This window comes from Crocodylus porosus, unplaced genomic scaffold, assembly GCF_001723895.1.
Source record: "Crocodylus porosus isolate Cpor-Errol unplaced genomic scaffold, CroPor_comp1, whole genome shotgun sequence".
Taxonomy (NCBI): Eukaryota; Metazoa; Chordata; order Crocodylia; family Crocodylidae; genus Crocodylus; species Crocodylus porosus.
In genome coordinates this window covers 103,667,377-103,680,677 of record NW_017728947.1, presented here as the reverse complement: position 1 = coordinate 103,680,677, position 13,301 = coordinate 103,667,377, and the positions used below count along the sequence as shown (strand labels likewise).

The window sequence follows — 13,301 nt, the reverse complement described above, 5'->3', positions numbered from 1 at the left end:
CCCCCACCTACCTGTCACATACCTATTGTCTCCCATTCCTTCTGATCCTCACTGCCAGGATTTGCATTTTCACAGACCTACATTTTGGCTTCTATTCCACCCAGGAGAGCACACAAAATACCAGCAGACTCAGACTGTGCCTGAAGAAAGGTGTTTGAGCCCGAAAGCTTGAAAAGAACAATTTTTCTAACTATTCAGTTGGTCTAATACAAGGTATCACATTTCCCCAAAGAACCTTGTCTGCTGACTTAAATTTGTGCATTCATAATACTATATTGCCCGGAAACATTATTTTATCATTAAAAATAATTGTGTGTGCATGTATGTATAAAATGATGACAAAATACATTATACATAGTGTATTTTGTCATCATTGTATACCTACATGCACACACAACCACATAGAATACAGATTATCAAGAAGTTAAACAAGAATGCTTGTATACATGGGCTCAAAAGTGGTTTAATTCCAGTTATATATATTTCTTTGGGTTTTGTGTATATTTTTAGGGCCTGTATAAGTCTAACACAAGGAAAAACAGGTAATGATGAGGGAAAATAAGGAACATTTCCCTAGAGCAAGGGCCTGAATCAAAGCCTGCTAGAATCAATGGAAGAGTTTCTATTGTCCGGGGATTAGGGCCTTTGAGTATTGTCCCTTTCAAATGCACAAGCCGAGAGGCCAAAATGGCATGGGTAAATGGAAGTTTGCCAGGAACAGGTGTGGTTTCAAGCCTTCGTCTGGAGTATATTTTTACCGTCGTTCTCCTCTCCTGTTCCCACCTAGCCCTTCCTCCTCCTGGAAACCATAGAAACTTTGATTTAAATAACATTTCTTCCATGGGGGAACTGTTCTAGTCAGCCAAGCAACAGTAATTTCTGTCTGTGATTTTTAGATGAGCCTAAAGAAATTAGGCATCACGCCCTTGGAATTTGAGAGTTGAGCATCTGAACTGCTGCTCGGTTTCCACAATTGATCCAGACCTATGCCTTTGGTATTGTGACGCCTACAGCCATAAATTTAATTTCGTATTTAAAAGGGTTAAAGAACTTCTTAATTTCAGTTTCTTTGTGTAAATGCTAAATTGAATAATATTTGGATTTTTCCCAATGAAAGGTTTTTTGGGGAGGGTTTTGGTTTGTTTGTTTTTAAAAAACAAAAAAAGGGCTGCCCCCAATTTATGCATTACCATAATTTTTGGGTCTGTTTTTGTTTGTTTTTTATAACACTATATTTATATTTGACAATTGTTTTTCACACTATTGGAGGTCTCATTCATACTTGCTTTTCCAGGAAGAAACAGACTATATTTATTTTTTGCCTATGTAAATAATCTCTTCCCTGTAATATGAAACTGGAGTTCTCTCACATACGGCTTCTCTTGGAATACGACTCTGTTGACTTGCTGCACTTGTGCATACAGTATGTGTATTGCGCCGTGATGGAGCCCGATCACTAAGTATAAAGTGGGAGCATGATGACTTTGTGTTGAAAGATTTACTGCGTCCAATACTGTATGGTATCATAGGATATTGTTGGAATGACAGAGCTGCTTCTCTACACAGGTAAAGACTAACATAACATAATACACTGCACATATCTTTGCTTCCGCACAACATTGTAGGACACATTTCTTATTTCAAGGCAAAGTGTTTAAATATGAATAAATAATAACCCCATTTCTTTTACACATCAGCCTGTAGATTTTTGTAATAAGCTGATTTTTACAGATACTCTTTTCATGTAGTGATATTTGGAACACCATCCTTTGAGAAACTTTAGAAATAGGCATTTTTTTAATTGGTGTTAAGTATTTTAATAAAATGAAAGCATTTGGGGTATTTTTGCATTTCATGATGAGACTGGAAAGACTGCAGTTCTGTGGTATTGCACATGCTTCTCAGTGCTTTCAGTGTAAACTCTAAAATTGCTGACAGCTTCAGGGGTAGCAGAACAAGAAGGGTATTATTTGCATACATATTGAGAAGCAAGAATAAATATTACTACTTCATCAGTGGAACTTAAATAGACTGAAGCTATTTGATAAATAATATGAGATGACTTTTAACTGTATGAAACTATAAACCATTTTCTGTAGTGAGTATATATTTCAGGTTAAACAGAAGACAAATAAATCAAGACAGTGATACAACATGCTGCTTGACAAAGTTATAGTAAGCTGGGCAGAATTAATGTTCTGTAACGTACATAAAGCAGCATAGGAACCATTGGTAACTGTTTACATGCTATTAATAATTAGCAACCTTCGTACTAGTCTGTTAGCAAAGAACCAGGCATTAGGCACAATAGAAACTCAACTCCATACAGTTGGTTTCAAATTACTGTAGACTTGGACAATAGGCATGAACGGTGCTCTTTTGGGCTTCTGCCACTGTAAACAATGGGATGTTAGAACGTTTCATTTGTATATTGATTTATTTATTTGGACAGGTGCAGGTTGATCATATAAAATAGATTATTATTCACATGTAGCCACAAGATAGTCTAAACTATCTGATCAGGGCATGATGATAAACAGCTTCATGAAGGACTCAGTGCAAATTAACCCTTCTATGGTGTTGGATCTTTACATTAAGAGAATCATTAATAATAAGTAAATCTTTCTGTGTATTTACAGTCTAGCCAATAAGCTGTCTGTGTGCAAATTAGTCATTTGCACACACAATGTGCATTTCCTGTTCCATTCAACTCCTTTTTTGCTAAAATACCTTATTTTATTTTATAGTAAAGATATTATGCATCATTTCTGAGCCAAATCTCTTTACTGTTAATGAGGTATACCCCTGGGGAGCAGAGATTCTAATCTGTTGGATCTCAGCTGGGTTGGGGCATGGGACAGTGTGGTGTCATCTCCAAGGTATAATTATCCTGAACTATGTGAGAACCCTTCTGCCCCATATCATCCAGGTAAAAGAATGTAGAGCCAAAAGGATTGCTGCTCCCTTTGGCATCATCTCTGCAGTTTTGAAGAAATTAACTGTTTAAATTCAAGCTGTGTAAGCAAGAATTCAGGCTTTCTTCTGCCCATCCATAGTCTGAATAACCATGTTTCCTAAAGGAGATTCCTGAGGTGAGGAGCAACATTGGGAGAATTAATCCATTGACTGAGTGTTGCCTTTGAGGCATGGGAAAGCTAGCACCGAGAAGTCCATTAAAGGCAGGTGCAGATGATTCTGACCTCTGGTATATCTCCCTAGTATATCCTGTACCTATTATTTTCCTAAAATACACACATTGTCCTTATCACATGCAACAAGAGGCAAACCATACCACTGGATAATAGCAAGGATACTCCATGAATACAAGCATGAATACAAGTTCTCAGTTTCCAGTCCCATGGATGAGCTTAACCTGCAAATGGAGTGAGATGACCCCATAGAGTTAATACGTTAAATATTGTCTTGCTATTAAGGAGTGAGCCATCCCATTAAGTTTTAGTGGAAACTGCTCTGGTACATAGTGTTTTCAACAGTCTTTTTCTGCACTTATCCCTGGGTGAGACAAGGTTGGCTGTATAGTCAACTTGATGAATGAAGGTTTTTAATCTTTCTATTCACACATCTATATTTTGTTTTTCAACATTATACTGTATTTCAAAACTGAAGTCATCTCCCTTTGATCTGTGCATGTGACTCCTGTTGATGCTAATAGGAGGTATGTGCACACATTGAAGGATGGTAGACTAGAGTTTCTCCTGAGGTGAACAACTGTTTTATAATTAGAGCTGTGGGAATGAAGGAAAGCCCAGCTAGCAGGCAAACGGTCATTCTTTCAAAAAGCTTGGTAAACTCATAAAGCTCAGGAGCTTAATCTCTGAACCAACATGCTTGTTATCTAATCCCCACCAGCTGTTCTGTATTCAGTGACCCTGACATCTGTAATGGAGCTGAAAGACCCTGTCTATACTGGGTGACACCTTTACCAACTGAGCTCACTTGTTCCTTCACCACTCCTGCCTGCTAGTCTTAAATTCTTATTCACCTGCCAGAAAGCACTCAGATGTTCTGGTTCTTCTTCCTCCACATTTACAAGTGGGTCCTGATGATTTTTCTTTTCTTGCTTGCGTGTTACTTTTTATTTCGGGCATTGTTTAGATAATCACCTTTTCAACAGGCCTCTCTCTTGCCTTACTGATAGTAGAGAGGCGGTTACCAAGAGTTTCCTTCAGAGAACTCAGTTTTTTACATCAACCTAAACTGTGATTTAAGGAGATGAATCTCTTGGCAGTGTTTCAGCTGCTATAAATTGACAAAGCTGTAATGACTACAGTTGATCTTCTCCACTTTGCACAGGGAACCTGACTTGTGTATTTAAGTTGATGGAAACGATAAAGCTTGTGTTGAGTGTAGCTGAAGTGTACTAACGTGTACTTTAGGCTAGCATTTCCCAAACCTGGTGGGTTCATGCCCAGCCAGCATAAAGTTGGGCACCATTGTGCCTCCCACCTATTCCAGTCATTGCTGATTCCCCCTCACTGGTGGCATCAGCAAACAATTGGCAGCGAGGGAAGTGGCAGAAGAAACTGAAGTAAAGAGGGCACAAGAATAGCTGAGAAAGGGAGCCCTGCTAGTTGCCACTGTGATTTGTACGTGTTCCCCTCCCTTTGCTTTTACAGAGCAGTAGGTAACCATAGAGGGCTGGATCCACACTGAGCACCTCAACTCCCAACTTGTAGTCTTCTAGTTTCTGGGGTGAAGTCTACAGCCCTAAGTTAAAAATCTGTGCTTTTGAAAACAGAAAACTTTCTCATTATCCTCTTTTAAAACACATCTAGTAGTTAAGGTGTCCATCTTTTATGTAATGACCTAATGGCTAGGGCAGTCTTTTGGAAGGTAGAAGATGGGGGCAGACTTGAATCATTGGAGTCCTGTTTCTGGAGGTATAGTCTACCAAATTATTGTAAGAAGGTAGGTGGTGGTACCACCCTGCCACCAGTGTTTTTGAATGAAAGTGGCTGTGACCACTGATTTTTGGTGAGCAGAATGCTGTCAGATGTCTTAGGAAGAGGAATACTTCATTGTTGTATTGCAAAAGGATTTAGATGAGAGATAGGTGCCAAGCTGCTCAGCCCTGCAAAGACAGCTGCACTTCTGGGCATGCCTGGCAGTGCACTAATGGACTCTACAGTGAGGGGTTAGGGTGGGTTTTGAAGATTGCAGCGTGGGGCTTAGGCACCTTAAATTGAGCTGCATGAATCTACTGCAGGTGGGGACTTTCATTCCTTCTCAAGCTTTGTTGAAAATGACAAAGTAGTTTTCGGATCGGTTAAGGTAAAAACTGAAGCAGTATGTCTCAGCTTGTCTTGGCAAGCTATAAAGGAAGTTACTGTTACTAAACTGGTGTGTGATTTTAATTGTGGTCAGTTTTTATTTGGAACCCATTTCCTTCATGTGGTTTGTTTTGTTTTTCAGAATGGCACTAAGAAGTTCTGGGACTTCATGAGGACTCATGACAGGTAAGCACAGACGCATGAACTCGTGTCTCTCTTATCTATATCAGCGATTCTCAGCCAGGGTACTGCAGCATCCTGGGATGCCTTGAGATCCTTTCAAGTGTGCCATAGTGTCCCATGCCACTCTTAAATGTGAAAACATGATTCACAAGATAAATCCAGAGATTTCAAACAGGAGTCCATAAACATTCTGACCTGTTGTGGCCTTTCTGGTCGTGTCCACATGAGCGTGGACATTTGTTTCCCTGTGCTGCTGCTAGTTGTCCCCAGGAAATGCCTGTACCACATGCCCTCTGGCACATGACAGGTTACCCTGGGTGGGATAGAGGAGGCTGGGGCCAGCACTGGCCCCAGCAGCTTTATCTGAGGTCCTGGAGACCTCCTGGGACTGCAGCAGCAGTGATCCTGCCACCACATGCAGCACTCCGCATTTTTTTTCACAGTGTTTTTTGACCCTGGGATCTCTCAGGCAGTTCCACATACTGCACTGCCATGCTCATCTGGACATAGTCTCCGAGTCCTTTCCAACAGTAGATTTGTTCTATTATTTTTCTTTAGACAAAAAGCAAGTGAAAACTAAGAGCTGGCATTTTCTGAGCAGTGCCTTGAATCTAAAAAGGTAGAAAACCACTCATCTCTGAGCTTTATTTCATTCAACGTTGTATTCACCAATCCTAATCCCCATGTGTTGGGTCCTCCCTTTCTCCTTCAAATCCTTCTAAAGACACATTTCTGTGATGCTTCCAGATAGGAGCTACTATTCAGTCACTTGTCTTTTCCTTCGCGCAGTTTAGGAGAAGGAGTAAAAGGAAATTAAAAGGGTTCTTCTTTAGGCTACTACACATCTTTTGTCTTATCTGTGTCTGACTATAGAGTGTAATTTTTTTGATCCAAGAACTGCTACACTCAATGCATATATTAGAGCTCAATGCATATATTAGAGATGATCTAGAACAGGGGTGGGCAATTATTTTGGGCGAGGGACCTCTTGCTGAATTTTGGCAAGCCATCAAGGGCTGCATAATAGGCAGCCATGGGCAGATAAATATTAATTTTCTAAATTTTTTTAGGAGCCCCACAGGCCAGATAGAATGGCTGCATCTGGCCCCTGGGCCACATTTTGCCCACCCCTGATCTACAATGTGCACTTGAAGAAGAGGAGTGCATGGCATTTTGCTGTACAACTATGAATACAATACAGCCTTCAGAGGAAGGATGATGTTCCCCAAACCTTGCTCTTAATCCTGATCAGACTACAGTTAAATGTGATGAACCAGTATGTAACCCTGTTCTTCAGTTACGGTTATATAGCCACTACCTAGACCCTTAGTATAAAGACAGTTAAAACATCACTAGGAAGATATGGCCATATCTTTTTAAGTTTTCCACATGCAATCTTTAGTATGAATGTAGCATGAGAAATTCTTCTTTAATCAGGGCCTAACATTACAATAGCCTAATTTCTGTAGCAGTGATCTCTCAAGCAAGGCCTTACTGAATCGACCTTGAAAGGAAAATTTCAGTTTCTGACCAGTGCCCACATCCTGTCAACCTATCTCATCCCAACATCGCACATTTCTCTTAACCATAGGGAGGATAAAAATCAACGATTTAAAAAAAAAAAAAGGATTTTAAATTTAAATCAGATTTTTTTATTTAGTTGTATTTTTTTCCTTAAGATGCTTTAAAAAAAAACCCTATATATATTTTTAATGTATGATATGCTACAGCTCAAAGATGTCATCATGTACTAGGGGTTATAACTATTAGATTTGGATTTGGCCCAAATCAGGGACAGTGATTTGATTCATTGATTCAGATCACTGTCCTTGATTCGATTTGGCCAAATCCAAATCTGAAGATCCAGTGCTGATTCAGCGAGATTCGGACATAGACAGAGCTTTAATTTTTTTTCTACATACCTTGAGGTACTAGGCATGGCTTGTGATTCCTGCGATGCTGGGGCAGATGGAGCGGGAGTGGGGGGGAGCCCTCCACATGTTCAGCAGAGAACCTGGAAGTGGACCAGAAGTACTTCTGGAAGCGCCCCACCTCCAGCCCGGCTATGGGCCATGGGGGGGGACCCTGGGTGTCCCCTAGACCCAGGGGGCACCAGTTGTCAAGCCAGAGAGGCTCCCTGCACACTGCCTAGCGGACCCAGAAGTGGACTGGAAGTGCTTTTGATCCACTTCCGGGTCTGCTGCCAAGCACACTGGGGAACGTCCTACATTCCTGTTGGATGCTCCATCTGCCCCAGCATTGCAGCATTCACGAGCCGCTTGGTACCTTGAGGTATGCAGAAAAAACATTTAAAGCTGTGTCTATGTCCGAATCTTTCTGAATCTCTCCAAATTGATTTGGAGGGTTCTGATTCGATTTGGGGAGATTAAAGGGTCTCCTGATTCAATTCAGGAGCTAGACAGGTTACAGGGGCGGGTGGATGAGAATAGGATGGGATTCAACACCGACAAGTGTAAAGTGATGCACCTGGGGAGGAACAACTGGCACCATATCTGCAGGCTGGGGAACTCCCTTGTCAGTACAGAGGTGGAAAAGGATCTTGGAGTCGTCATTGACTCCAAGATGAACATGGGCCGGCAGTGTGGGGAGGCAATCAGGAAGGCCAACCGCACCTTGTCATGCATCTACAGGTGCATCTCGAGCAGGTCCAGGGAGGTGATCCTCCCCCTTTATGCAGCACTGGTCAGGTCACAGCTGGAGTACTGCATCCAGTTCTGGGTGCTGCACTTCAGGAGGGATGTGGACAACATGGAGAGGGTCCAAAGGAGGCCACTCACATGATCAGGGGGCAGCAGGGCAGGCCCTACAAGGAGAGACTACAGGACCTAAACCTGTTCAGCTCCAAAAGAGAAGGCTGAGGGGGGATCTAATGGCCAGCTACAAACTAGTCAGGGGGGATCAGCAGGCATTGGAGGAGCCCCTGTTCCCCCGAGCACTGCCAGGAGTGACCAGGAATAACGGTCACAAGCTGGCAGAGGGTAGATTCAGACTAGACATCAGGAGGCGCGACTTCACGGTCAGGGCAGCTAGGATCTGGAACCAGCTTCCAAGAGAGGTGGTGCTGGCTGGTCTTTAAGAGGAGGTTAGATATACACCTTGCCAGGGTCGTTTGACCCCAGTACTCCTTCCTCCCATGGCAGGGGGTCAGACTAGATGATTTACTGAGGTCCCTTCTGACCCTAGAAACTATGAACTATGAAACTATGAATTCGGATTTGGAGATTTGGCCACTAAATCGGGCCAAATCTCTGCCAAATTGAATCAGGGACTGAAGCTTCGTGCAATCCTTAGAATAGTGAGTAGCTTCATTTGTAACTACTTTAGAGGTATGTAATAGTAGCAACAAATGGACAAGTTTTTATCAGTATAACAAATATGTAGGTAAGAGTTAGAAAATGATTTTTGAAAATTTTGAATCAATCAAAAATGTGCTAGCAGTACTTGAGTATAAGGATAAAAGACATTCATTTTATTACTGCAGTTCAGATTCAGCCTACTAATTTGGCTAGAGAGCAAACCATTTTGTACCTGTGGGTATACGTTCAGATTTATGTTCATAAATACAAAAAATTGAACAGATATTTGATTATGGAAACAGAATACATGCCCTCTGGTTCCAGAGAAATTAATCCAGCTTCACATCAGTGTTGAGAAGCACTTGATATTCAGAAATGCAATTTTTTTTACTATTTGCACATTTTAAATTTAAATCTTAAATGATCCATGTTGTTAGCATATGCATGTAACTGAATGGGGATACATAATATAAGAGCAGCTCTCTGAAACTGCTTGAGAATATTCCTTTTAAAGGACTTTTTGTGGACATTTTTTAAATAGTTCAGAACGTGACTATATAAAGGAACTACAGCCACATGTCATGCCAGTCATCTATGGTCACGTAACATTTGTTAGCTTAACATGTACAACAGCTGCCATCCTAACTTATTAGTGATTACTGAGTTAAACTGTAGAATGTAGAATGCTCTTTTTGGCAAATAAATTAATTCCAACTTCTGTCATTTCTGAGAAATAACAACAACTTTCTTTATTTGCAGAATTACTTTCCTTTATTTGCATTTTGCATAAATCCTGTCCATGAATATGAGAGCAATTATCACATGCATCACATTCATAAACTGGTTCAGAATACTTTAAAATTGATTGGAAAATTTGATTTCAGTATAATTTAGCATAACAGCTTGTGGAAATTTATATGGCTAAGCTTTCCTTTATAGCTCGAAATTATTGCACTGAGTAATTGCTTGGTGGTCTCTGATTTTTGTTTCTGATAGCAACATTCTTGACGTGTAATTAGGAAGAATTCATTTTTTAATCATTATTTCACTGATATTATAGAGGCAGAAGGTGGGGTGCGGTAGCACCTTAGAGACTAGCTGGTTCATGAGCTTTCATAGGCAACAACCTACTTTGTCAGATACGAGGAACATTTTAAAAAGTTCTTATAAATTGTTTTTAATACTCTAAAATAGAATAAACTTATACCAAAAAAGCTCATTGTAACTGAACTGATTGCTTTATGGCAAAGACACAGAACATAATTAGCATGGAGTAATTTACCATGGTTTGTACTCCAAAGTAAATTTAGTTCCTATTAAGGAGCAGACACATGACCAGCTCTAGCTGCCTGAATTACGTTTATTAGGCACCTAACCATTAAGAAGTGGGGGAACTGATTTACCCTGAGCAGACATCAACCCTGGAAGGAGATTGACTATGAAAGAACATATGGAACGGTGTACAGGTGTCGCTAAGTTTTTTTAATCCGTTAATAATTAGTCTTCATTTTCAGCATAAGGATATGTATTGTGTATCTGCTCCCCTTATAATATTAAATATAGGCAATATATTCTATAGTGACTGTGTTATGTGTTCACACACTCCATAAGTATTCTCTGTACCTGCAATTCTCAGGGTGCCCGGGTACCATAGGGTGCCTTGAGATCCTTTCAAGGTGGGGTACCATACAGTGTTAGCATTATTAGGTTTGGAAACAAGATTCAGAAGATAAACCCTGAGATTTCAAATAGAAATCCATAGTTGTGGTCTCTTTGAGTTGTTTGCAACAGAAAAATCTGCTCTGTTATTTTTCTGTAATTAAAGAGCAAAAACTAAGAGTTGGCATTTTCTGAGGGGTGCCTTGAGTCTATCTAGGGGTGCCTTGAGACTAAAAATGTTGTGAACCACTGTTCTGTACATTGGAAATTGAATTTTAGTTTTTCAAACTGCCAGGTTGTTCAGCAGATGCTCAGAGCAGGAATAAGCATCTAAATAAACAAAAATTTGCTATAAATTGTAGGAGATTGTTTTAAAATAGGTTCAGAATGTTACAGTAGGGTCTTGTGTTGTATGGCTAAAATAGCATTGTGCAGTTGTACAGAAGTATAGAGATCTTTAAAGTTAGATGATAATGTGAAGGTTTTTTGTTTCTGCATTTTGCAAGGCATTTTATTGTTAATCAGAGGCAACTTCTATAAAATCAGAGGTGATATCCTGGCCTTATTGCTGTCAGTGGTAAAATTTTACGAGCTATAATGGGGTCAGGATTTCAACAAAAATGTATAAAATTAGGATCCTATAACCCGTATGTAAGCATCTAAAATGCCCCCAGCTTAAGGAATCATCTTAGTTCAGGAAAGGTGTTTTCCTAAATTGGAACCTGATCTTTATAAGAGATTAAAAATTAGCTTTTCTCCTTCAAAGTCAATGGGAGCTGTTGGATGCTTAACACTTTTACAGTTCAGGCCACTTATTAGTATAATAACTCTCTGATTTCTGATCAAGTCCTGTACAAATATGTGTGTGCATGTATTATAGCAATCAGGGCTCATGGTAAAGGTGATCTCTTTTATTAGAACAAGGCAATGCAAAAAATTTTTAATTGCAACCTTTTTTTCCCAAAAATCTTGTTACTCTAATAAAAGATATCACGTCTACCATGAGCCCTAATTCATTTTTCCTCTAGACCAATACAGCTACAACTCACATTTCTGATGCATGTATTATATATACACACATAATGTATCTGAATAAATGAATAAAATAGTTGAAGTTAAATGTAAAAATTAGTAGTTGTTTGTATTGTGGGAGAACCCAAAAATTCCTATCGGAATTGTCCCTCCCCCATGTCCAAACACTCAGGCAGATGAAGTCCCTACCTTAGTCCTAGATTTGCAGTTCACCTCTGTTCCTCAGTGTGCTTAAAGCATACAGGTTTCTCTCCCTTTATGCGGGTTCTATGTGTGAATTCACTCTTATGCAATGACCCTTTTTATACCAAAAATTTGTTACATACGAGGTAAATTCACTCATATGCAATCGGTGTGGTGGAAGCCCATCATCAGCTACTTTGTGTAGTTCCTCTAAGTTGTTTTTAGGTAAAGTTAAAAATAGCCTGCAGGGCCATGAAATACGAGTGACATTAAGAGGAGCAGCTCATAGCAATTTCAGAAGAAATAATTTCGTGATGAATGGAACATTAACACCATTAAAAAAGAAGCTAAGGGATAAGAAGTTAAGAAGGGAATGGTTGGATTACAATGAGCCATGAAGGCAAGTGACTCCCTCACTACTGCCTGAATAGAAATGCTACTGCTACTTCCAAGCAGTTGGTTTTAAACTTTGGGCAAACCAAGAACCAGAAGGGGGGTGCAACTGCATCCTTGAACCACCCCCTGGATCCACCCCTGTACATAAGCCCATATGTATACATACGTATATTCACTACAGGTAGTTGTTACAACTAGCACATGGTCAAGATTACAATTCCTGGGTTATTCTTGTTACTCATTTCAAAGCAAACCCATCAACCTGCAAGCAGCCTTTTTCTCTATGAAAATACTGTATCTACCATTGTTCTGATGCTACAGTGAGATCCTCTACTATAGACAACTGTAAAGTTGCAACGAAATAAATGGTGCTTTGGGTCCAGATAGACATAACAGCCAAAATGTTTTTAAATGAAAAAATGCACTTGGATGTGTTTCATAAAGAAAGAGTGTCAGCCAGGAGACATGTATTTTGCTAGGGTGCCACTCCTGGTAGGAACGCTTCAGAATGCCGTAGCCTACTCTGGTGCCTGGCAGGCGACAGCAATTGCCGGTCCTCTGCTTGCATCCCCTCCCCCCATAGGGTGCAAAGTAGAGTGGAGAGAAGAGCAGTGAGCAAGAAAGGAGAGGTAAGCTGGAGTGCGGGAATTGATAATTGCATTGTTTTTTATTGAATAAACAGCATTTCTCCAAAAGTGGGCCTGGTTTCTTAGGAGAAAATAATCAGTAGAAATAGTAACAACTTCTAGTTGCCTATGACAGTAGGACTTCCCCGCTGTGATGCCAGACGGACTTGAGGGGAACGCCTCCAGAACTCAGGTTGGGGAGGACCGGGTTAGAGAGCTTCTGGAGAGGCTGGACATGTTCAAGTCAGTGGGTCTGGATGCTCTCCACCCCAGGGTGTTGAGGGAGCTAGCTGGGGTTATTGCAGGACCCGTGGCACGGCTTTACGAGCGCTCGTGGTGCTCGGGCCAGGTGCCAGATGACTGGAAGGTAGCTAACGTGGTCCCCATCTTCAAAAAAAGGAAGAGAGAGGACCCGGGCAACTATAGGCCTGTCAGTCTTACCTCTATCCTAGGGAAACTCTTTGAGAAGATCCTCAAGGAGCATATCTGTGATGGGCCGGCTTCAGGGGTGATGCTCAAGGGCAACCAGCACGGTTTCATTAGGGGCAGGTCATGTCAGACCAACCTGATTGCCTTTTATGATCAGGTCACAAAGGCAATGGATGCAGGTGTTG

General features: G+C 40.7%; 1 protein-coding gene across 1 annotated transcript in view; it reads left to right on the top strand.

Annotated features, from left to right (window-relative positions):
- The first annotated feature begins 3,956 nt into the window (after nt 1-3,956).
- NUDT14 (nudix hydrolase 14) overlaps nt 3,957-13,301 on the top strand; it is a 50,153-nt gene continuing 40,808 nt past the window's right edge. The window contains exons 1-2 of the mRNA XM_019550817.1: nt 3,957-4,053; nt 5,434-5,477. Coding sequence (XP_019406362.1) covers nt 5,461-5,477 — 17 coding nt within the window. The 5' untranslated portion in view covers nt 3,957-4,053; nt 5,434-5,460. The remainder of the gene's footprint in view (nt 4,054-5,433; nt 5,478-13,301) is intronic.